At 51.5% G+C, this 21,944-nt stretch overlaps 2 protein-coding genes across 5 annotated transcripts in view; both read right to left on the reverse strand.

The window, feature by feature from the left end:
• E2F1 (E2F transcription factor 1) lies at nucleotides 1-10,074 on the reverse strand. The gene is made up of 7 exons (XM_032462120.1): nucleotides 9,631-10,074; nucleotides 4,842-4,932; nucleotides 4,252-4,471; nucleotides 3,282-3,434; nucleotides 2,449-2,563; nucleotides 2,129-2,354; nucleotides 1-2,002 (listed from the first exon to the last, which is right to left on the reverse strand). Exons 1-7 carry the CDS (start codon nucleotides 9,889-9,891, stop codon nucleotides 1,755-1,757), a joined length of 1,314 nt encoding a protein of 437 aa, XP_032318011.1. The 5' UTR covers nucleotides 9,892-10,074; the 3' UTR covers nucleotides 1-1,754.
• Nucleotides 4,842-21,944, reverse strand: part of PXMP4 (peroxisomal membrane protein 4) — a 26,010-nt gene continuing 8,907 nt past the window's right edge. For 2 of the 4 annotated variants that reach the window (XM_032462127.1, XM_006184112.3), the window contains exon 4: nucleotides 13,302-21,937. In XM_032462127.1, coding sequence (XP_032318018.1) covers nucleotides 21,674-21,937 — 264 coding nt within the window. In that variant the 3' untranslated portion in view covers nucleotides 13,302-21,673. Of the gene's footprint in view, nucleotides 4,933-13,301; nucleotides 21,938-21,944 lie in introns of those variants that run through there. The other 2 variants (XR_004313207.1, XM_032462129.1) reach the window with 2 other exon arrangements.

Below are 21,944 nucleotides of genomic sequence, written 5' to 3' on the forward strand. Positions count from 1 at the left end.
CATCCTCTACACAGCAGAGGGAGTTTTAAAATATAAAACTAGACATGTCTCTCTTGTCTCAGACTCACCAGGGTCCTTGTCCCCTGAATAAGCCAAAGACTGAACTTCTCTCCACTTTGGCCCTCACCTCAGGGTTCCAGTCACACTGGTTTCTCTCAGGTTGTCTGTGCCCCAGGGCCTTTGCCCATACTGCCCTCTCCTGCTTGGTGTTCATTTTCCTCATCACTTAATTTCTACTCTCCTTCAGCTTCAAATCAAGCACCACCTCTTCCAGGAAGCCCTCCCTGATCTTCTCATTTGTCTGCAACTCCTCCAACAGATCCTGAGAGCTTCATGAGGGGAGGAAACAGGTGTCCCCAGAACCTGACACAATCATTCTGTTGTAGTTATCTGCTGCATGTTTACAAATGTCTAGAATCATCTGGAAGGAGCAGAGAAAACTGATCAGAGTGGCCTCTCTGGGGCTGGAGAAAGGAAGGGAGTTCATTTATTACTTTATTAAACAGTTTTTAAATTAAGACATAAAAGGTGATGAAGCCTATCTAACTTTCTTGGCTCTGAGGCTCAAATGAAGTGAAACCAAGCAGGGACAGGGGAAAGGGAAGTAGAGAATGGGCATTTTCCAGCAACCTTGACCTCTCCCACCCCCAGATTTGCTCCCAGTACATAGTCCCCAAACCGGACCCAAACACCATCAAAATATTTATTAAAACCAAAGCAGAGGGAACAGAGCTGTTAAGAAGGCAAATCAAAGTGCAGATTGGAGGGTGGGGCAGAGCAAGAAGTGGGGTGAAGGGGGGCACTTCAAATGCCACAGGAAGGACCCCTGTGGTCTGGGCTGGGGGGGAGGCCCTTTACCCCACCCCTCCTGCCCACCCTGTCAGTGAAGGTCCCCCACTCACCTCTCCCATCTCACATCCATCCTGGGGGCAGCTGGGGCCCTGCAGCGACCCCATGGGGAGGGAACACCCCCTCGATCCACCCATGGCTGTCAGTCAGTCAGTCTGTCTCCCTCCCTCACTTTCCCAATAAATAAACCACTCAGGCCTCAGCTCCTTCGGAGTGGGACAAAGAACAGCTCAGGGACCCCTGCCCTCGCTCAGGGGTATGGGGAGTCACAGCATCAGCCCCACATCCCTCCTACCCTTTGCTGGTGCCCCAGGCTTGACAAAAAGGCCTTGATAAATAAATAACGCTCCATTAAAGCTTCGATCAGAAAAACCTTTAAGACGACAGAAGTGCTCTCGCTGTCCTGCAAACAAGCAGGCCAAGGCCTTGCGGCCTGGCCTGATCAGCACGCGGGATTCTGGGGGCAGGTGGCCACCCTGGGCCTCGTGGGGCCCCTGGAGCAAGGAGACCAAAAGTGCAGTTAGAGCCCCCAGCACGCGCACACATGGACTCATGCACACACACGTGGACACACTGGGGCGTGTTTGCAGTGCACGCACAGATGTGTTCACCTTCATTCCCCGGTACATGCACACACACATGCTCACACACCACTCACCCCGTGTACACACATGTTGGGTGTTGGGTACATGCACATACACACCACAAACAGAATCCTTCCCTTCCTGGCTTGCTCAGCCTCCTGGCAGTAGCCAGACTCCAGAGCTAGAAGCTTCTGGAGACAGGAGAGAGGGGCATAAATTAAACATTTCCAATTAGGCTAGGAGGACGGCCAGGGGCAGGGGGCTCCAGGGCTGCAGAGACAGGGTGGGCATCTCAGGAGGCCCTGGTCCCCCTAAGCCCCGTCAGAAATCCAGGGGAGTAAGGTCCCCAAAGTCACAGTCGAAGAGGTCTCTGATGCCCTCGCCCTCTTCAAGGCCAAAGTGGTAGTCGAGGGCCTCATGGGGGGGGGATAGGCTGATGAACTCCTCAGGGAGGAGGCCGGAGAAGTCCTCCCGCACATGCTCCAGGAGCGAATCGGCCGCCACCAGCGGGGACAGGCGGTCCTCGTCCGCGGGGGCCCGCAGGCCACCCATCCGGGAAAGCAGAGGTTCTGGGGAGACGGGGGAGCATCACAGGCCGGGGACACCCCGGCAGGGAGGGCAGAGGGGCTGTCATACCTGCCCACCCACCTGGGAGAGGGTCCCTGCCCCACCCCACCGACCCACCCTTCACCCACCTTGCTCCAGGCTGAGTAGGGACTGACTGGGATCCGTGGCAGGGGATGAGGGGGGAGATGATGGTGGTGGTGGCACTGTGGTGGCAGGGTCAGCTGCCCTGTCCTCCTCCCCGGAAGCTGCCCCCTGGGACGGGGTCTTCCCAGGGCTGATCCCGCCCGCACTCTCCTCAGGGCACAGGAAAACGTCGATGGGGCCTTGTTTGCTCTTAAGGGAGATCTGAAAGGTCTGGGTGGAGGCAGCAGGCAGGGTAAACTGAGGCTCTGCTGACCACTATCCCAACCCAACCTGTCCTGGTTGGGTCTAGAGTCCCAGCTCTCACCTCTGAGGAGTCCACGGCTTGAAGCTGGGTCTCGGGAGGGGCCTTGATCACCATGACCATCTGCTCTGCAGGGTCGGCGATGCTACGAAGGTCCTGGCAGGTCACGTAGGCCAGGGTTGGTGGAGTCAAGGACCACATGACCTTTGTCTTCTGGGGACCACCCACCCAGACAGCTTGTAAGGCAGAGCCCACACCTGCCTAGTCACTCTTGTCCTCTCCATCTCCCACCCCAGGGCCTGGCACATAGTTGGTGTTCAAGCCTGTCTCATGCCCCTGAACCTCAATTTCCATATCTGTACAATGAGACCACCCTCTACCCATCTAGTCACAAGGTAATGATGGCTACCTGCAATAATTTCATGTAAATTACTTAACTTCAGGCTTGGTACTGAGAATTTATTCTGACTCATGACCTTGGTGTTAATTAGTGGTTATCTCCAAAATGTATAAACATAATTTGGGTATTCACTTAAAAAAAAGAAAAGCTTATTTTAAAATAAAGTTTCTATTTTTATAAATAAAAGACAAATTAAAAACTTCTATCTCTAACCTTGAAGCTACAACCATGTACTGAATCACTGTATTAAATAAATGTTATTTCTGGTACTAGCTTTTCTTATTTTAATCTGTACAATTTCAAAATAGGACTATTTTCTCCTTTTACAGACGAAGCTGAGGTTCGAGAGGTGAAGTAATTTGTCACACAGTGAGTAAATGCTGAGCCAGGACTTGCATACAAAGTCAGAACCCTCTCCTGAATCCAAGCCCTCGGGGAGCCTCTCTATTCCCACTTGAATGGGGCCACAGCCACCCTCCAGGCAATTCAAGGATATCGCTGGCTGTCAGCATCCTCGGAAAGCAGACGCAGCTGTGTGGTGCAGATATGGATCAGGTGGTCCAGCTGCCGCTCGCTCTCCTGCAGTTGCCGGAGGTCCTGGGTCAGTCCTTCAAGCCGCCCACCAATCCCCACTGCTGCGTGGCTGCCTCTGCGGGGAGGCAAAGGGAGGGTTAGCAGCTCCCGGGCCTTCTGTCCAGGAGCTCTGACCCTCAGCAACCAGTCTGCTGCTGCCTCTATTCTGTGAGACCCAGGTGAGCCCTTGCTCCTCTTTGGGCCTGGCTCCTCAGCTGGGAAACAGCAAAGGGCTGAAGCTGGGCTCTGAGGCAGAATGGCTAGGTTCAAAGTCGGGCCTGAATGTTTGTAAACACCCACACATCCCTCATAAGGGGCTGGATAAGTAAATGATGGCACAGACATGCCATGGAACACTATGCAGCTGTTTAAAAAGATGAGGCATTAGATGCAAACACAGAAGCATTTCTAAGACATGTCGACTGGAAAAAAGAGATGCAGAATGGATTATTTACCAAAAATGAAAAGGCAAATGTGTCAGAGAGAGAGTAAGATGACCAGAGAAAGAGGTGAGAAGAGAATAAAACAAGAATTAACAAGAATAAAACAGCTATGTTAGACAATCTCATCAATGGTAATGGAAACCAGGACAGGGGTCACCTGGTGGAATGAGGGTGGACAACATCTGAGGAGGGGCACAAGGGAGCTTTCTGGGGCGTTGTAAATGTCCATTATGCTAATTCACATGGTGGTTACCCAGGTGAAGACATATGTAAAGTCACACTGAGCTGGATACGTAAGATTTGTGTTCCTTCCTGCACCTGTCACCTCAGGGAAGCCTCAGTTTGGAGCTATAGGATGAGGATGCAGGCAGTCACAGTGGGTACTGCCATCAGCTTCTCCAGACTGGCCCAGACCCAGACCTCTGCCCACTCCGTTAAGCTGGTACCTACAGCCACTGGATGTGATTCTTGGACTTCTTGGCAATGAGCTGGATGCCCTCGAGGACGTTGGTGATGTCGTAGATGCGCCGTTTCTGCACTTTCAGCACCTCCGCTGCCCAGTTCAGGTCGACAACACCATCAGCCGAGCGGCTCAGCAACTCCAGGAAGCGTTTGGTGGTCAGATTCAGCGATGTCTCATAGCGTGACTTCTCCCCTGGCGATTTCACACCTGGGGAGCCAAGCAGGGCATGGTCCCTCAGCACCACCCCCAGCCAGACTGGCCTCCCTGGCAAGGCAGGGCAGGAGGATGGGAGTGGGGGGCAGGTGGCTCCTTCCCCTTGGTGAGGCCAAGCAGGGAGGCCCTGTGGCTGCTGTCTGCCAACCACAGCAATCCTCTTTCGGCCGGGCAACTCCCCACCCCCCAGGGCTTGGGGAAGCCATGCCAGGCGGCCACTCCAGCTGCCCCTTGGGGCCCCCAGAGGACTGGCTCAGGCCCAGGCCTGTCAGACCAGAGCTTAGTTTGCAAGCATGTTCATCTGTCCACACCCGCAACCTGGGCCCGGTCAGGGGGCCTGCCCTAGACCAAGCTCTGGGGGTACCTTTTCCTGGGTGGCGGCCTCTGCCCCGAGCTGGCCCGCTGCTCTCAGCCAGGTACTGATGGTCAGTTTCCAGGTCCAGCCTCCGCTTCACCTACAGCAACAACCATGAGAGGATGTCCAGTAACCAGGAGAGTGGGGCCACAAGAGACCTGGCTGAGGGCTTGGTGCTACTGGGCTGCCCTCTGCTTCTGTTTCTGTACCAAGATGCCTAAGTGGTGAATCCTACCCCACTCAACTGGAAGGCAGAAAACCTGAGTTCAAACCTTAGTTCCACCACTAGCTCCCTGGGGGCCTGTGATAGTTTGCAAATTTTTGATGCTCCTCCTTCCAAAAGATGGAGCCTAATTCTCCTCCCCTCAAGTACAGGCCAGATCTGGTATCTCGCTTCTATGAACAGAAGGTGGCAGAAGTGATGGTGTGCCACTTCTGAGACTGGGTCATACAGGCCCTGGAACTTCCTCCTTGCTCTCTTCATTGGGTCACTCACTCTGAGGGGGAGCCAGCTCCCACGTCATGCAGGCACTCACACAGCCCTAAGGACAGGCCCAAGTGGCAAGGATCTGAAGCCTCTCCCAACAGCAACACAGGTAAAGTTAGAAGTAAAGTGTCCAACCCTAGTCATGGCTTCTGATGACTGCAACCAGGGCAGCAGCAACTTCAGAAGAGACTCTGAGCCAGAAGCCCCTAGCTCAGTCTTCTCTGAATTCCTGGGCCCCAGAAACTGTATAGTAATATATATTTAAGTCATTAGAGTACAGGTCCCCGAGGCAAGTCACAGTCTCTCTCTGGTTTCTAACTGTGTGAATATGGCAACACAATAATAGCTCCATTTTACAGATACAATTGAAGCCCACAGATGCTCAAGGTGATACAGGCAGGAAGTGGCAGAGCCAGGATTTCTGCCTGGACGCCCTCTGGTTTAGTTACACTGCTACAGGATGGAGGTCTCACAGGCATCCTGACCAAAACCAGCCTCCCCCTCCAGAGGGTTTCCTGAGCTAGGACCCCTTTCAGCTCCACCCGCTGTCCTCATCACAGCGAAAAAACGCTGTCACCACAACCACCAGCACCTCCCACCTGGACCACTCAGCTGTCTTCCTACTGGCCTCCCTGCCTCCATCTGTCTCCCTTCACCTTAGTATCCTCATCTGCCACCACTTCTCCATATGAACTTCTGTTGAGACATGTTTATTCACACACCTGTGCCTCTAAACCTTTGCCCATGCTGATTTCCTGCCCGGATTGCCTGCACCTCCCTCCCTCCAAATTCACATCAATGCTTCCACCTTGGTGGGCAGGCACCTTAGCCATCACTTAAGTCTTTCAGATCCTGCAGTAGAAACTGAGTCTCCTCTCCCTCATAACTGCCTCAAATCCAACCTTTCATGGTCTCTCGCTACAAATTTCTGCAGATGTGTCTGTCTCACTCAGAAGCCAGGGAGCCCCTTGGAGGCGGGCACTAGGTCTAAATAATCTCTGTACGCACGGCCTGGCATGGGGCCTGGGCATGAAATGTTTGCTGAATGAAGCACCCCACGTGCTGATGGACCAGACACTCTCTCTCAGACCCGCATTGTGGATCCCCTCAGGCATCCATGGATAGCAGAGCTGACATGTACTGATTGCTTCCTGTGTCCTAAGCACTGCTAGGTAAGTGCTTCACCTGCATGCAATCATCAAACCTTCCAGCCACCTTGCAGCAGGTGCTACAATGTCTTCCACTTCCTGAGGTACTGCCCCTTGCAGAGGTTACACAGTAGGAGGCGGAGCCAGGACTTGAACCTTAGTAGGCTGGGCAGAGCCCCCAATTCAGACCTACCACAGGTCCTTCCTCTCTAGAGCCTAGTCTAGAAACCAGGTCCCCACAAGCCCACCAGAATGCACCTGCTCTCCAAGCTTGCCCCTAGGGCCTGAGCCCTAGCATGCTCCTGCCAACTGCACCCCTTTCCTTCTTCCTGTTCCCCATACCAGTGCTCACCCTGAAGGCAGGTAAATACTACACCTAAACCAAGGGCTTGAGCAGTGGGATGCCCATTTCTGCCACTGATTTCTAGACATGCAGGCACTGGGACCCCGAAAGGCAAGGATGAAGACACACAGAATACTGGTGAAAAAAATCTGCATGACTCAAACACCTATCCAAGGGAGGGGCGGCAAAAACTGGTTCACCCAGCCCCTGGAATACCACGCTGCTGTCAAGAAGGACTGAGGCAGGTTGATACAGAATCCTCTCAAAGGCATGTAGACAAGAAAAACATTATAGAGCAGTGCATTTATGTCATCTCTTTTGGGGATTAAAAAGCTCATGAAACCATTTTTCTCTGGTTCAGTTTCTATCATTATAGAATCCATTTCAGGGGTAACCCCTGTATGGGGAGAGGACATCATTGCCTTATCTCTAAAGTGTGGATGGTGCACTGTGTGAACACAGAAATAGGGGAAAAACTTCCATTTTTAAAACTTTACAAAAAGATGTCATAACCACCTTAAAAAAAAAAGCATAGGATCAAGAAAAGAAAAAAGGAAAAATAGGGCTGGAATCTTGTCCCCCTCAACTTTCTAATCTCTTAACTCTTTTTTCTATAGTAAATGTGTACTATTTTTAGTTTGTTTTGTAACAGCCATGACAACAGGTGGAGGTAGACAGGAAGGGCTGGGGGGAATGGCTGAACTGCACAGAGCCTTGTACTCAGGAGGTGCTCAATGAATGGTCACCTGTGCAGAAGCTGAGCCTGTAGCTTGTTTCAAGGACTGCCCCAAACAAATGCCAGTGCAGAGGGTCATTGGAGGCCACAGCTCATATGGCCAGTGGCTTCCCAAAGATAAAATTTAGTGGGTGTTGGAGGGCAAAAGCTGGGCCTATGTTTCTGGACTTCAAGTCCAGAACGGCACCAGCCCCCACCCCTGCTCACAGCAGAAAATGCTTACTAGCCCTTAGGTACTGTGAAGGCAGAGGCACCCTACCTGCCTCATGAGTGCTCCCTAACTCACAACTGTTGAATGAATGGAATGCTTAGGCTGCCCTTGACACCAGTCGGGGTGGAGCAGAGGGCATATGTCCTCAGTCCAGTCCCTAGAAGTCCCTGAGCCTGAGCTCAGTTCCCGGAGGGCAGGACTCACAGCCCTGAGCCTGAGTAGTTGTCAATCAGCTAATGGAGGCTACTTGTCCTGGCCCCAAGCTGGTACCCACAGGGACAGGTCACAGGGGTATAGCAGACAAGCTAGGTGACCCACCCCGGTACTAACTTCTCTCTCACTCATTAGGAGGAAGAGACCCTGGGCTTTCTTCAGCCTCTATTAGCATCTCCAGGAAGCAAGGCATCCCAGCAGTTAACCATTCAGGAAATCTGGGCCGGTCCCACCACTCACTAGCTGAATTACTAGGGAAGGTTCAAATATCTCTAAGTCTCAGCTTCTCTACCTGTAAAAGGGGAAGGTTGTTGAGAGAGTTAATGAGTTAATTGGGGAAAGTGCTTGGCACAGAGCCTAACACACAAAACAGTCTCAAAACAATGGTGGCTGCTATTGTTATTATTAGCATCTCGGTGATTCCGGAAGGAAGGCCGAACTGGGCAAGGGGCCAAGGGGGTTGGGGGACCCTTGCAGGGATGCCTCAAGGACCTGCTGCCACCCAGGCCCCCATCAGCAGTTGGGCAGCTTCTAACTCCTTGCCCTGGGCCCTGCCTCATCCCTCCCACTTGCTCCAAGCCCTGCACTGAGACCCCATCTTGCCTGGCCCGCCCCTGCCTGCCTATCCATGCATCACCTTCACCCACAGGCTGCGCCAGTCAAACTGGTCTCCACACCCTGTCCTGCAGCCCACAGGTCCAAGATCCATTCCCTCCTCCCCGTGTAATTCAGCCGCTTCTTCTGGGGCCCCCCAGCCTGAGCTGGTCTTGAGCCTCTTGCTGCTCACAGAGCACTTTATCAAGGCATCTCGCTGGGGCATTTACCCTCTCCTGCACTGGGGGCCTCCTCTCCAGCTCCCAGAGGCCCAGCCCACCCAGTATTTCCACTGGGGCCCAGGGGTCTGCCTGACTGATTAATGAGGTTCCATGGCAACCAGGGCCTAGGAGGGTAGAGGGTGGCAGATGGAAAGACAGGCAGAGGGAGGGGATCAGCAGCTGGCCCAGTCACCCCGCCCCTGCAGAGGAGGCCTCCCAGCCTGGCGGCCTGTCCCTAAAGGCCTGGAGGGCCAAGCCTGCACCTGGCAGTCAAGCATCGAAGCAGGAAGGTCTCCTTAATAGCTCTTCAACGATCTAGTCCCAGGATGCCCCCCCTTGATCTCCCCCAAGCAGCCATGCCCACCACTCAGTCACAAGTTCTGGTCTGAAGCCAGCAGGCCTCAGTTCAAATCCCATTTGCAACCTTGTGACCAGGGGGCAAGTCACTTCCCGTCTCTGGTCACAGTTCAGATGGGCACAGTGACAACACCCAGCTCACAGCATGGATGTGAGTTTTGGCTGGCTTGAAGTCCGCCAGAGGCCTGGCATGCAGTCAGCGACAGCTGAATACACGTGGGCCATTATTATCATTGCGTCTGACCCTCGAGCAGCTCCAGCAAGGAAGCTGAGGCCCAGAGCACAGTGGAGCAAACAAGGACTGGCCCGAGGTCACCCCGCACTGGGGCGGGGCCCGGAGGCCTGAAGCAGGCTCGGCACCGCCCAGCCCGGGCGCCTCAGCCCACCCACCCCCGCCCCCGTTGCCTCTGGGCCAAACACCGCGCCCCACTCGGGCCGGCGCGGGGGTCCAGGCAGCGCACTCGGCCCAGTGTCCCTGGTGTCCGTACCGGCGGGCGGCCGAGCGCCGGGCGCTGCGCGCTGGGTGTGGGCCGGGGCGCCTGCGGCGTGGCGAAGAGCAGCAGGTCGGGGTCGCGGGGGCCGGCTGTGGGCGCGGCCGGGCCGGCGGGGGCCGGCGGGGCGCTGGCGTCCTGCGCCGTGGAGATGATGACGATCTGCGAGGAGTCGAGCAGCCGCAGCGCGCCGGCCCCGAGCAGGGCCTCCAGCGCCGGCGCGCATGGGCCGCCAGCGGGGGCCCCTGCCACGGCCATGGCGCTCACGGCCCGCGCGGCCCGGGTGGCAGGCGGCGGCGGCGGCGCGGGCCCATGGCGGCAGGCCGCGGCGAGGGCTCGATCCCGCTCCGGATCCCGCTCCGCCCCCGGCCGCGGCTGCCTGCAAAGTCCCGGCCACTTTTACGCGCCAAATCCTTTTTGCCGCGAAAGAGCCACGAGCCGCCGACCGCTACCACCATTGGCTGTTAGGGCTATGACGGAGGCGACGGCGACGGCGCCCATTGGCTGCAACACGCCGGGCCGGCAGCAGAGGGCGGGACGGGGCGGCGGCGCGGGGCAGCACGGCCAATCGCCGGTTGGGGCGCGCGCAGGCTTTGTCCGGGGGGTGCCAGGCGCGTTCTCACTCTCCGCCCCCAGCGGGGACGGCCCCGGTCCGAGGCGTGGTGGCCCCACCCCTTCTCCGATGCACCCCATTCTGCTGATGCCTCTATGTCGAGACATTCAGGACAGAGTGTCCATTCTGCACATCTCACAGTCAGCAGACACCACGTGACCCCAGAACCCCCACCTGTGGCCCCAACACCCTCAGGCCAGATTTCTAGAAACGGACCCCCACATTTCCTGGGTTCTCAGGCCCATCTGCAAAACCCCAGCCCTTCCTCAGTTTGCCCCACCGAGGCCATTTACTTTCAAATCCTGCACCCTCCCTATTCCTCTCGCACAGAGACCAAGTTCGAGGGAGCTGCCAGCAAATGCGGAGGGACATCCGACCCACTGTAGCTTGGGGCTTTTCTACAAGCCCTCTTGTAGCTGGAATCTCTTCAATAGCCAATGCACAGCTTCTGCTTGAACTGATTCATTCACTCGTTTATTCAACAAACATTTTGAGAGCCCTCTCTGTGCCCCATTAATGACTCCTGGCCCTAAGGAGCTCACAGTTTATTGACAAGTGGAGGCAAGAAACAAGGAGGTAACAAATGTTTGCAATATAATGAGGAATTTCCACTGTTAGAGTAATTCCACGTTAGATCTCACAAAGGGAGGAGGTGAGGGTGCTGAGCATGAAAATGCATTTAATCCGGAGGCCCTGGGACCTCTCCATCAGGCATTTCTCATTGCTCAGATCAGCTGATTTGAGCAATATTGTCCTCTCCTCCGTACCAGACTTTTTGCCAGCACTGAGGGCAGAGATGTGAAAGGCCCGATAATTTCTATGAACTTGCCTGCCATCTGGTGGGGATGACCCATCAAAAAAAGTAGCTAAAAGTCAATCAAAAATGAAATCCCTAGGCCTAGTACAAACATCCTTCTTCCAGGGAGCCCTCTGGTGTTGGAGTTACTCAGTTCCTCCACTGCACAACACTGTCTCTGTTCTAGCACTGTCCCCACCTTCAATTTCTCTATCTGCCTCCTCTATGAAACTAGAAGCTCCAGTAGGGCCTCTTCCCAACACAGGCCTGGTATAGAGCAGGTTGAGAAGAAACAGAGGCTGATGCTGGGGACTACTTGGAATGCAATAAGAAGGCCCTGGTTCTCCAAGAATAGTCCTTAGGCTCCTGGTTTCAGAATCACCTAGGTACTTGTTAACTTTGGGTCCCAGCCCAGTTAACCCCCAGCCCTGCTAATTTAGAATCTAAGTGCACAGGAAGCCTCATTTTCACAAGCAATGCCCCAGTCTCATTCCAGGTGATTTTTACACGTGTTCACATTTGAGAACAAATTGGTATAACTGTATAATCAAAATGTGTGGTACAGCTTCAAATTACAGTCCCTTGAGGATACTGCTCAGCCTCAGTTTTCTCATCTGTAAGATGGACACATTGCCCTGGCCCCTTCCAGGGTTGCCATGTGGATGAAAAGCATAAGGGATCTGAAAGTGTTTTGTAAACTATGAGGTGGCTTAGGAATGCAGTAGGAGTTTCCTAAACAGCTTGTGAAATTACTCATGGCAAATCCTAGACCATATAAGTACTAGAAGGAACCATGGAGACTAAGTAAGCCTCTTGCATATGGGAAAATTGAGGCCCATCCAGGGGTGGAGCCAGCTAATGATAGAATCTGGCCTACACTGGATTCCCAGCCCTAGGCTTGGCCTTTCCCCCAGATAGAGAAGCTACCATTAGAATGGTAGGTCTCATTCTAAATAAGCAAGCCTGATCCTGACAAGCGGGTGAGAAAAACCAGCAACATTCCCACTTCAGACAGAATTTCCTTCCTTCACACATTCCCAAAGGGTCTCAACAACAGTAACATTTACTTTGTAAAGCCCTCTCATACCCAATAGTCATTCAACAAACATTTATCAGGTACCTGTTATGTGCCAAGAACTGCACTGGTTGCTGGGGAAGGAAGACAGATATTATTATTGCCTCATTTATAATGAGGAAACTGGGGCCCAAAGGGCATGAATTTACCTAGCAGATGAAAAGGCTATTGTTCAGGCTTGATGAGGCCAAAGCCAGGGGGTTTTCAAAGCTCTGCCATCCCCAAAGTATTCAAATACACAACCTCCCAGGTAGAAGCAGGTGCCCTCCTTCCCACAATCCCTCCTGGCCTGCTGCTGCAGAAAGGAGTGAAGAGCAGAATTCCCAGTGTGAAGTCAAGGAAGAGATAAGGGCCTTCTGTATCTATTAATACCCACTTGAAAGCAGCAAAGGCCTGACAGATAGGGCCTCTTGGCCCCAAGCCTGACAGATCCTGATAAGGCTTTTCTCAGCATCAACATTTCTCAGGCTGGTAGGCTTCCAAAAAACCTACAACAGCCACTTCCATTGATAATCTCCTTTCAACCTGGTCATCCTGGAAGTGAAGCTTGTCTATCCACATGGTGCAAGAAGGAAGGAGGCTCAGAGATGGGCCCTTGCAGCTCAAGGTCACACAGCAGAACTGAACAGTTTTCCACCGTAAAACTGAGGGCCTGCCCTTCAGACTCACCACCCTCTGTAAATACCTCAAGAGCCAGGCTCAGGGCTGTCAAGATTATCATGTGTGGTTTCCAAAAGGTATTATGATGGGTAGTGGCTTAACTAACAGGTGCTTACCCCTATCACCACCTTCACCAACTCCTTACTCCAGGGGAGTCCAAAGAGGTAGAAGCACCCAGGCCCATGATGCTCTGCCTGAAGACATCTTTCTCTTGATTCTTTCCAAGAGGCAAGACAGTAGAGGAATGATAGCCTGGGCTTCTAAATCTGGTGGATGTAAATGGGAATCTGAGTCTGTGTGACCTTGGACAAGTCAATTCACTCTCTTACAGCCTCACTCATTCAATCCACAGATACTTACTGAGCACCCACTATGTGTCACTCATTGTGCTAGGTGCTGGGGAGACAGCTGGAGACAAAACAGACCCATCTCTTATACCTGGAGCTCACAGTCCAGTGGGAGAGTCAGAATTATCTATGTATCTGCACAATATGCTCATTAAGAAGTTTGACAAGTGACACAAATAGTTCAAAGCTATTTATTCCACATATACCACCTCCCCTAAACACACATTCTTAGCTTAAAAAAGTCTCCTAACAGGAACATCCCATTATTATAAGGAATGTGTAATTGGGAGAAATGATTCTACGGTGACTTGCTTTAATTAAGGGGCACAGAGACATCTATTGTTGAGTTCTGGCAGAAGGAGGTAGGAGTTTTATGTCTGCACCATCACATTCATCTCGAATAATCCCTTGTCACTACACTGAATTGTTTGACTGACGGTTTACTGTCCCCAGAGATGTTCTGTCACCATCCCAGTTCTGTCTGTGTCTGAACACAGGCCTCCTACCCATCAGAGAGGCCGTCCAACATAGGAGCAAGACTTGGGAGTCAGGCAGACCCCAACCATGTGGCTTGAGAACTTTGCTTGCCTCATCTGTAGAACAGTGGGCAAAGACTCCTTGTCAGAATAGATGTCAAGGTTAAATGAGAAAACAAGACAAGCAGAGTTTGAGAACTCGCCCACAGGTGTGATTTAATTTGCCCAGAGAATTTTTTTCCTGAATTATGAATTAGTTTAAATTTTTTAAATTGGGAAACGCTATACACAAACTCAAATATCTGGCTTAAAAAAACAAAACAAAACAGTAATATCTGGCAATACTAGGCAGGCCATCAGGGTGCTATCCCCCATTTAGCCAGAGCCTTGACCCTCTAGGCCAGCAGCGTCCCTGCCTGGCTTGCCTTGCTCAGTGACCTTACCTGCCCTGCCATCCCAGATACTGGAGTTTGCAACCCCTGATGCCTGTGCCTGGTACAGAGTAAGCACCCAATAAACATTAACCACTATTAGTGATATTATTACTGCCAAGGAACCAACCAGCACCAGCACAGCTCCCCTGCTTCACAGGTAACTAAAGAGAAGATGTTAACTTGGAAGAGTTGGGTAAGTGGATATTCATGGTGAAACAGGAGGCATGGAGCCTAGTGCCAACCAACAGCTGCCTGGCTGTGTGGCCTTGGCCAAGTCCTTGGCCATCAGCCGGTCCATGTGTTCAGTCAGGGTGGGCCAGGGGGTCCAAAGTCCAATGGAAGTGGACAGGTCTTAGGTCCATAAGTAAACTTCCCTTCCCCCAAGCACCCATTATTCCATGAGCTCATACTCTGGGGACCCCTCTCCTCTCCAAGGCCCACCAAGTGCCACTTCCTTTCTCTGCATCACCCTAACCTCTGAGGATGGATTGTGCTTTTCCAAGGAGACAGGAGAAAACCAGAGTGGCTATGCCTGCCCTGACCAGGGCTGCAGTGAGGGGGTGGGAAGCCCTTAGAAGAGAGGGACTCTATTTTTTCATCTGTAAAACGGGGTGATAATAATAATGATTATCGTGTTTACCTGATAAGGTTGCTGGGACATTAAATGAGTTATTAAAGTGCTTAGCGCAGTAGCCGGCACATAGAGAGCCCTCAGTAAATGTCAGCTGTTACTAGGAATGAAGGTGGATCCTGGAGCAGCTTGCCCACATCTCCTCTCGATTTTCCAAAGGAGAAAAGAAAAAAAACTCTTTGTTAGGCCACAAAACAGAAGAGTTTTCAAGCCTCAATCCCTGCCCTGCCTCCCAAACTCTACTAGGCTCAGGGACAAGGAGAAAAATACATTTGGATGGCAATGAAGTGTGTACATGAGACCATCCCATATTCCACTGATCCTCAGACTTTGTTTTTTCATCTAACCTCTCTGAAATTGAGGTGCATCATACCGTTAATGGAATGTCCATTTTTAGTCAGTGGCTCTTTTCTTTCTTAGGGGTTCAAAATAATGTTGGGCCTCATCTTTGATGGCATCTTCATGAGACAAGGTACATGAAAAGCGCTGGGCTGGGTGCCTGCCCTGTCCCAGGCCCTCATTGTTCGGTCATCTCCAGCCTCCCCAGCACATTTGAGGTCGGCCATGGTGGAGCAAGCCGCTTTTCTTTCTTTTTCTCATTTTCTCGCTGACACCTGCTGGCCTGCATTTGGTCCCCGGGTTGACAGGCACATGGCAAATGCGGTCAGGGAGGGGAGTAGGGAGGGCTCAGGGTGGGAAGAGAAAGGCTTTTTATAATATATTAAGATATTCAGGGAGGAGGAGCCAGAGATTCTCTCTCTCTCTCTCTCTTTTTTTTTTTTTTTTAACAACAACAACAAAAAATCCCTGCTGGAAGCCAGAGTTATATATATGCCAAACAGGCCAGGAAACCCAGCAGGCCTCCTAGAGCTGGCAATGAACCGAAACAGGGGCATTGTGTCCAGGCCACTGGCTGGCTGAGGGGCATTGTTAGGGCCTGGCCCTGTCTGGGAAGAGTGGGGCGGAGGGGGCAGGGGGAGTGTGTTCCCATGACTCCCTGGGGAGTAACAACAATCGGGGCCAGCTGGGAAGCTCGCATGCCAGGGGCCCAGTGGGCGGGTGGCTGGCCCCAGAGGGGCTGTGGAGGGCCCTAGGGGGCCAAGGAGACGAGGGGGGACCTGTTTCTCAGCTGAAGGGGGAAGGCCTAAGGAGGGGGAACATGGGGGTGATTTGCTATACCCCTCTTTCACCCCCACCTCCAATAAGCTCTGGGCCCACTGAGTCTCTCTCCAAATTACACCCCAGATCTACCCACTTGTCACCACCTTGTGGCCCCACCCTGGTCCAGGCTGTCATGGTCTCTCCCTGGGACCACTCTGGCTTCCTCACTGGATCCATGTGGCCAGCCTGGCCCCCTACACTCCGTTCTCCACACACAGCTAGAAAGATCTTTCCCAAACGTAAATCACATCACTCTCCTGCTTAAACCTGTCAAAGGCTGCCCATCAGACTTAGAGGAAAACGCAAACCCCTTATTCTGGCCCATGATGCCTGCCTAATGGGCGCAGCCAGCCTCTGGGACTCCATCTCCCGTACTCCAAGACCCTGCAGTCTGTCCCAGCCACGTGGACTTCCTGCCAGGCCCTGGAATGCTTTTAGCTGTTCCCTCCTCAGGACCTGTGCACTTTGCAGATCCTGTGCTGTAAACCCGCTTCCTCTACATTTCTGCATGCTCTCTCCTCATCATTTGGGTCTCAGAGCAAACATCACCTTCTCAGAGAGGCCTTCCCTGGAAAACAGGCCGTGCCATTCTCTTTCCAAGTCATCCTGTTACACTGTTTGTATTAATAACTTCCTAGCGCCCCCCCACTCTGAAATGATCAAATTTGTATATTCATCTGTATATTTGTGTATTCAGTCTTCCCTCCCTGGACGGTAAGCCCCAGGTGAGCAGGAACTGGCTTCTTTCATGGCTAAATCCTAGACTCTAATATCACCTGGTACCTAGTACTTAGCAAGAACTCAGCCAGTATTAGCCATTATTTTTACTATTCCTACGCTCAGGGCTGGGTACACAATGTCAGCTGTCACAGGGTCAGGCTGGGAAGGTTACTCTCCAGCAGGAATTCCGAATCTGTGATTCATGAACCCAAGTTCCCTGAACCTGGGGAAAAAAAATTACATCTATCTTTTCACGAGTCTTTAACTGAAATGTAACATTTCCTTCAATTCTGAAGGTAGGCAACAAACGAGAGGCCTGTTAGCAGCAACCTGGGACTTTATCACCAAGAAAAATAACAGCTGCGGAGATGTTGAGATACTGTTTATGCTTATTGTGTCTGTAAAATCGTGGAAGTTTTGGACCTGCTACTAGATCTTGTTATTTACATATGTTAAAAAAGAACAGAGTTGGGAGGGTATGCTCAGTGGTAGAGTGCATGCAAAGCATGCACGAGGTCCTGGGTTCAATCCCCAGGGCCTCCATCAAAGTAAATAAATAAACCTAATTATCTCCCCCCCAAAATAAAAAATAAAAACAAATTTAAAAAGAACATACACTGCTAAATCACAGGTTTTAAAAATATTTTGATAATGATTTCATATTGAATATAATTGTTGTCTTTTGTAATCCTATTGTATTTTCTGGGTTTTAAAAACAGCATTCTGAGAAGCGTCCGTAGGCTTCACCAGATGCCAAAAGGGTTCATGACACACACAAAAAAGACACCCTAAAAAGGAGTGTATTAAAATTGCTGATGTGGTCTGGCCTGGAGCCCTCTCTCAGCTGACGTCCAGCCCAAGAGGAGAGCTGAAGGGGGAGCCGGGAAGAGCAGGGCGAACAAGGTTTCCGATAGAGAGCCCACGACCTGCATCTCAGTTCTGCCTGCTCCAATCTTGTCTGTGAGCTTGTGAGCAGAGACATGTAACAGAAAGCAGGGCGCCCTCTCTAAGAACAATACTCAGAAGAGCCCAGCTGTCCCTCTGTCTTTGATCGGGGCCCGTGTGGCCTCCAGCTTGAAAGAGTCTTGCAGGAGACCTCTGGTTAAAATTAAAACCCTCTCACCCAAATGCTTTTCAAGGCCGAAAGAAGACACATTCTATCCCTACGAATCTGGAACAAGACAAGGGGAGAGGAAAAAAATACCGTTTTATAAATGGCCTGTAATTCGTCACAGAAAGCAACCCATCGGAAGTCACGGGCTGTTGGCTCCAGGAGGCGGAGCACAGCACAATGTGCTGGTTTAGGCGGGTGTCAGGTTTAAAGCCGGATTTTTATAAACCCAAAACACACTCACGAGAGTGGGAGAAGTGAACAATGCAGGCAGACACGCCATCTCCAGGATCCTTTCTGGAGCTGCGATGCGGAAGGCAGGAGCCGTGAGCATCACAGAGGCGTCTTCTTGGCGCCTTAGCCTGTGAATCATCGCTCTCACATGGGTTCCTGAACGACCTCTAATTTGGAAGCGGAGCAGCAAAAAGGTTCCAGATTAACTCCAGTTGTGTCCTTCCCCTTTCACTCTGCGGGCCTGAGTGTCTAGCATCATCTACGATAAGGCTCAGGACATCTAGGGTGTTTGGTCTTCACGCTGATCACAGTAAGGACCTGCCTGAGATATCTGGGGACGGAGTGGAGGTTTGTGTTGGGGGGAACCGGCTCAAAGGAAGGACTCACTTTTGTATCAGATTATTAATCAAAGAGAAACCAAACACGCAGAGGACAAGGAGGACATGTCAAAGAGTTCTTGAGATGACAGTGCAGTGTAAAAGTTTCTTCTAAGACAGAGCTAGGTGGCTGCACTAGAAAGTGCTGACAGTGAGTGCCCCTGGCTGGGGCTGGGGGGAGGTGGGTGGAGCTGGGGTGTGGGGGGAACCTGACGTACACTTTCTGTCATACACCTTCTGTACCATTTAAGTTTTGACTATGTATGTGTATTACTGATGAAATACTTTTTGTTTACAGCCCTGCATGTCAGAAGACCTCACAGGAATGTAGCAGGTGCTTAATAAGTACATGTTAAAACACTGTGCTGTTTTAGGAACTAGCATTTACGGAGTGCCTGCTGTGTGCCAAGGGCCCTCTGGCAATCCCCATTTTCCAGATCTTACAGAAATGGAGGCTTGGCGGGGAAGGAGCTGAGTGGGGACCCCTTCCAGGAGCCGGAGCTCTGCTCCTCCATGAGGACCATACCGCCTTCCTCCCTGGAGTGAGCAGTTGGAGGCACCAGATGCTTTGGCAGGATCCAGAGAGATGCCATCTGTGAGGGGAACCTATTCTTAGAGAGCAGAGACAGTCGGTGGTGGAAACGGCCCACCCCCAGCAGCAGTCGGGGGAAGTCAGGAGGGCAGGCAGCCAAGGCTTTACCTTCAGCTGGGGGGGGGGGGTTGGACAAGCTAAAAGCAGGGTGTACGCAGTTCTCAGGACCATGCCTCCTCCTTTTACATTCAGATGACATATTGGAAGTAACAGCAAACATTAACCGAGTGCTTACTTTAAAGGCATCGTATCATTTAATTCTCCAGGCAACCCATGAGGTGTGTGCTATTAAAATGCCTATTTTACAGATGACAAAACAGAGGCACAGGATGGTTAAGTCACTTTCCCAAAGAAACAATGGGGCCAGGGCTGAACCCAGACACTCTGGCTCCAAAGCCTATGTCCTTGACCACCATATTATGCTGCCTCTCAACCTGCTGTACCAGAGGCCAATTTTAGTTTGGATTCCCACAATAGCAGACCCCAAGACAAGGTTTTGAGTGGGAAATGGTCCCAGGAAGCAATATCAGGGGCATGAGGAAGGGAGACAGGGGAGGAGGTGTTATCAAGTAAGTGACCACTGTGGGCAACTAGAGCTCAGTCCTGCCTGAGGGCTTCCAGAGGGGTGCTCTGGGTGCCAGTGACAGCTTGGTGAGGGGTGCAGGAGTGGAGCTACTCATGTCTCTGGTTGAGGGCTGCTCCCAGAATGTGTTCATCCTCCAGCGCTGCAGGTCTGGTGCAGGCTGGCAAAGCAGGTGCCAAGAGCAAGTGAGGAGCCCTTAGGCGGAAAGACACAGGGAGGCAGTTGGGAGGCTGGTGTGCACTGAAAGGGTAAGGTAGACAGGATGTGGGTGGGGCACCCCAGTGGCTGCTATAAAACCCACGTGCTGATGGACCCCCTCCCCCTTCCCAATTACCTTGGGACCTCATTCAGCCTCCACAGACTGAACTAAGGAGCCTTCAAGATCACCCCCTCCAAGCTCACAGTACAACATGGTGGCTCAGAACACAGCAGTTAGAATCAGACCAAATCCCATCTTGATGACCTAATAGCTCTGTGACTTAGTTTTCTCATTTGTCACATGGGATACCCGCTAGCCCTGTATCATCCCTATGGCCTTGTTACTCAAGGTGTAGCTCAGAACAGCAGCAGCAGCAGAATCCGGGAGCCTGTGAGAAATGCAGAATCTCAGGCCCCACCCCAAATCCACTGAATCAGAATTTGCATTTTAATAAGATCTCCAGTGACTCATGTAGATATTTCTACTAGTAACTTCCAAAATACAAAAAGAGATTGAAGTATTCCTACTAGACCAAGGGTCTCAAATTGGTGGTCTGTGGACCAAATCCCCTGGAGACTGGATTGATTTGTCCAGCTTGGTGGTTTTAAACAATCAGTCTGACACACAAGTCTCCAGTTCACCACATCTCCATCACTCCCCACCACATAGCACCCAGAACATTATCATTTATGCCACTTGCCAGGTCCCTGTAGGCATTTGATTTTGTACCCCTATAACTAGCTAACATTTGCATAGCATAACTTAGCTTTCTAAATTTAAAGTAAGGCACTGAAAAAAAAACATGAACTTTGAAATCACATAGATCTCAGTTCAAACCCGCATTTGGCTATCATTCTAGCTGTGTTACCTTGGGCAAGTTACTTCTCCTCTCTGATCCTCACTTTCCACATCTGTGAAATGGGGATCAAAATACATACCTGCAAAGTCACTGTATGGATTAAAAATATTTTGTGCAAAGCACCCAGGAGGAGTAGGAACTCACTATATGGAAGTAATTAGTAGCACAAGCAGCTGTCATAGTTACACAAGTCCAGTGTGGACACCACGTACTATTACGATTATCCTCACTTTACTAAAAACTGAGGCTCTAAGAGGTTAAGAACCTTCCCCAAGGTTACACAGTGGTGGAGTGGGGACTCACACCCATGTCCTCTGGCTCTATATCTGCACTGTCCACTAGAATTTTCTGTGAGGATATAGTGTTGTATATCTGTGTGGTCCACTACTGTAGCCACTAGCCACACGTGGCTACTGAGCACTTGAAATGTAGCTGATCCAAATTGAAAAACGCTGTAAGTGTAAAACACACACCTGAGTTTGATGACCTAGTACAAGAAAAAGAGAATGTAAAAATCTCATTAATTTTTATATGTATTACATGTTGAAATGATATTTTAGAAAAATTAGGTTAAAAGATAAAATTCAACTTAATCTCACCTGCCTCTTTCCACTTTTTAAAAAATGTGGCTACAAAAAAATTTCAGTCACATATATGACTCACATTGTGTTTCTACTGGACAGTGTAAAGTCTAGAGCTTCTCTAACAGAACATCTAAAACAAGGAACTGAGTAGTTTCTAAGAACACATTTGCAACCCACTGCCTACCAGCCAGGAGCCCCTCTGTTACATAAGAACAGTCAAAGAACATACCCACCAGAAAGAGATGGCAGTGCCCTCCTCTGAGCTGGATGACCCCCGAGGCCCAGGCTGGGGTGTGACTTTCCCTGGTCTCACACAATCAGCAGCCCAGCTGTCATCACACCCAAGGTTCCTCAGCCCGATTCTGCTGTGTTCCACCAGTCAAGAGTACCTAATGGGATCTGAAAATCAGTGCTTTTGCTTTGGCAAAAGGAACCCTGGGCTAATAAAAGTTAGAGTCTGAGATGCCAGATCTGGAAAAGGCAGGCTCCTCTGGGATGATTCGCTGATGGAGCCAATCTCAAGGCACGGCTGGACACCATCCAGCACCGACTTGGATGTGGGGTCTCCATGAGCACCTGGGGGCTGCATTACTTGGAGGGGCGGCTCTTGTTGTAGATGAGGAAGTCTGAGATGTCGTGCCACACGTTGCTGTCCTCATACAGGTAGGTCATGGAGGACTGCAGCGAGGGCTGCAGCGTGGGCCGGTGGTACTCGAAGAGCCACAGCACCAACCCCCACACCAGCCCGCTGAACAACCGGGATGGTTCCCACCTGGGCTCGGGGATGTAGCCCTTCTCCATGCCCAGGCGGCACAGGGCAAACAGGATGCGTGACATCAGGTACATGTTGATCTGCAGG

This window comes from Camelus ferus, chromosome 19, assembly GCF_009834535.1.
Source record: "Camelus ferus isolate YT-003-E chromosome 19, BCGSAC_Cfer_1.0, whole genome shotgun sequence".
In the NCBI taxonomy this organism is placed as follows: Eukaryota; Metazoa; Chordata; class Mammalia; order Artiodactyla; family Camelidae; genus Camelus; species Camelus ferus.

Excerpts from the sequence above, each read along its gene's own strand:
- E2F1 (XM_032462120.1), bottom strand. The coding sequence starts at position 9,891 with ATGGCCGTGGCAGGGGCCCCCGCTGGCGGCCCATGCGCGCCGGCGCTG. Across the intron at positions 2,564-3,281 it reads GAGGATGCTGACAGCCAGCG|CCTGGCCTACGTGACCTGCC; the intron begins ATATCCTTGAAT and ends GACTCCACCAAC. Across the intron at positions 2,355-2,448 it reads AAGCCGTGGACTCCTCAGAG|ACCTTTCAGATCTCCCTTAA; the intron begins GTGAGAGCTGGG and ends GCCTCCACCCAG.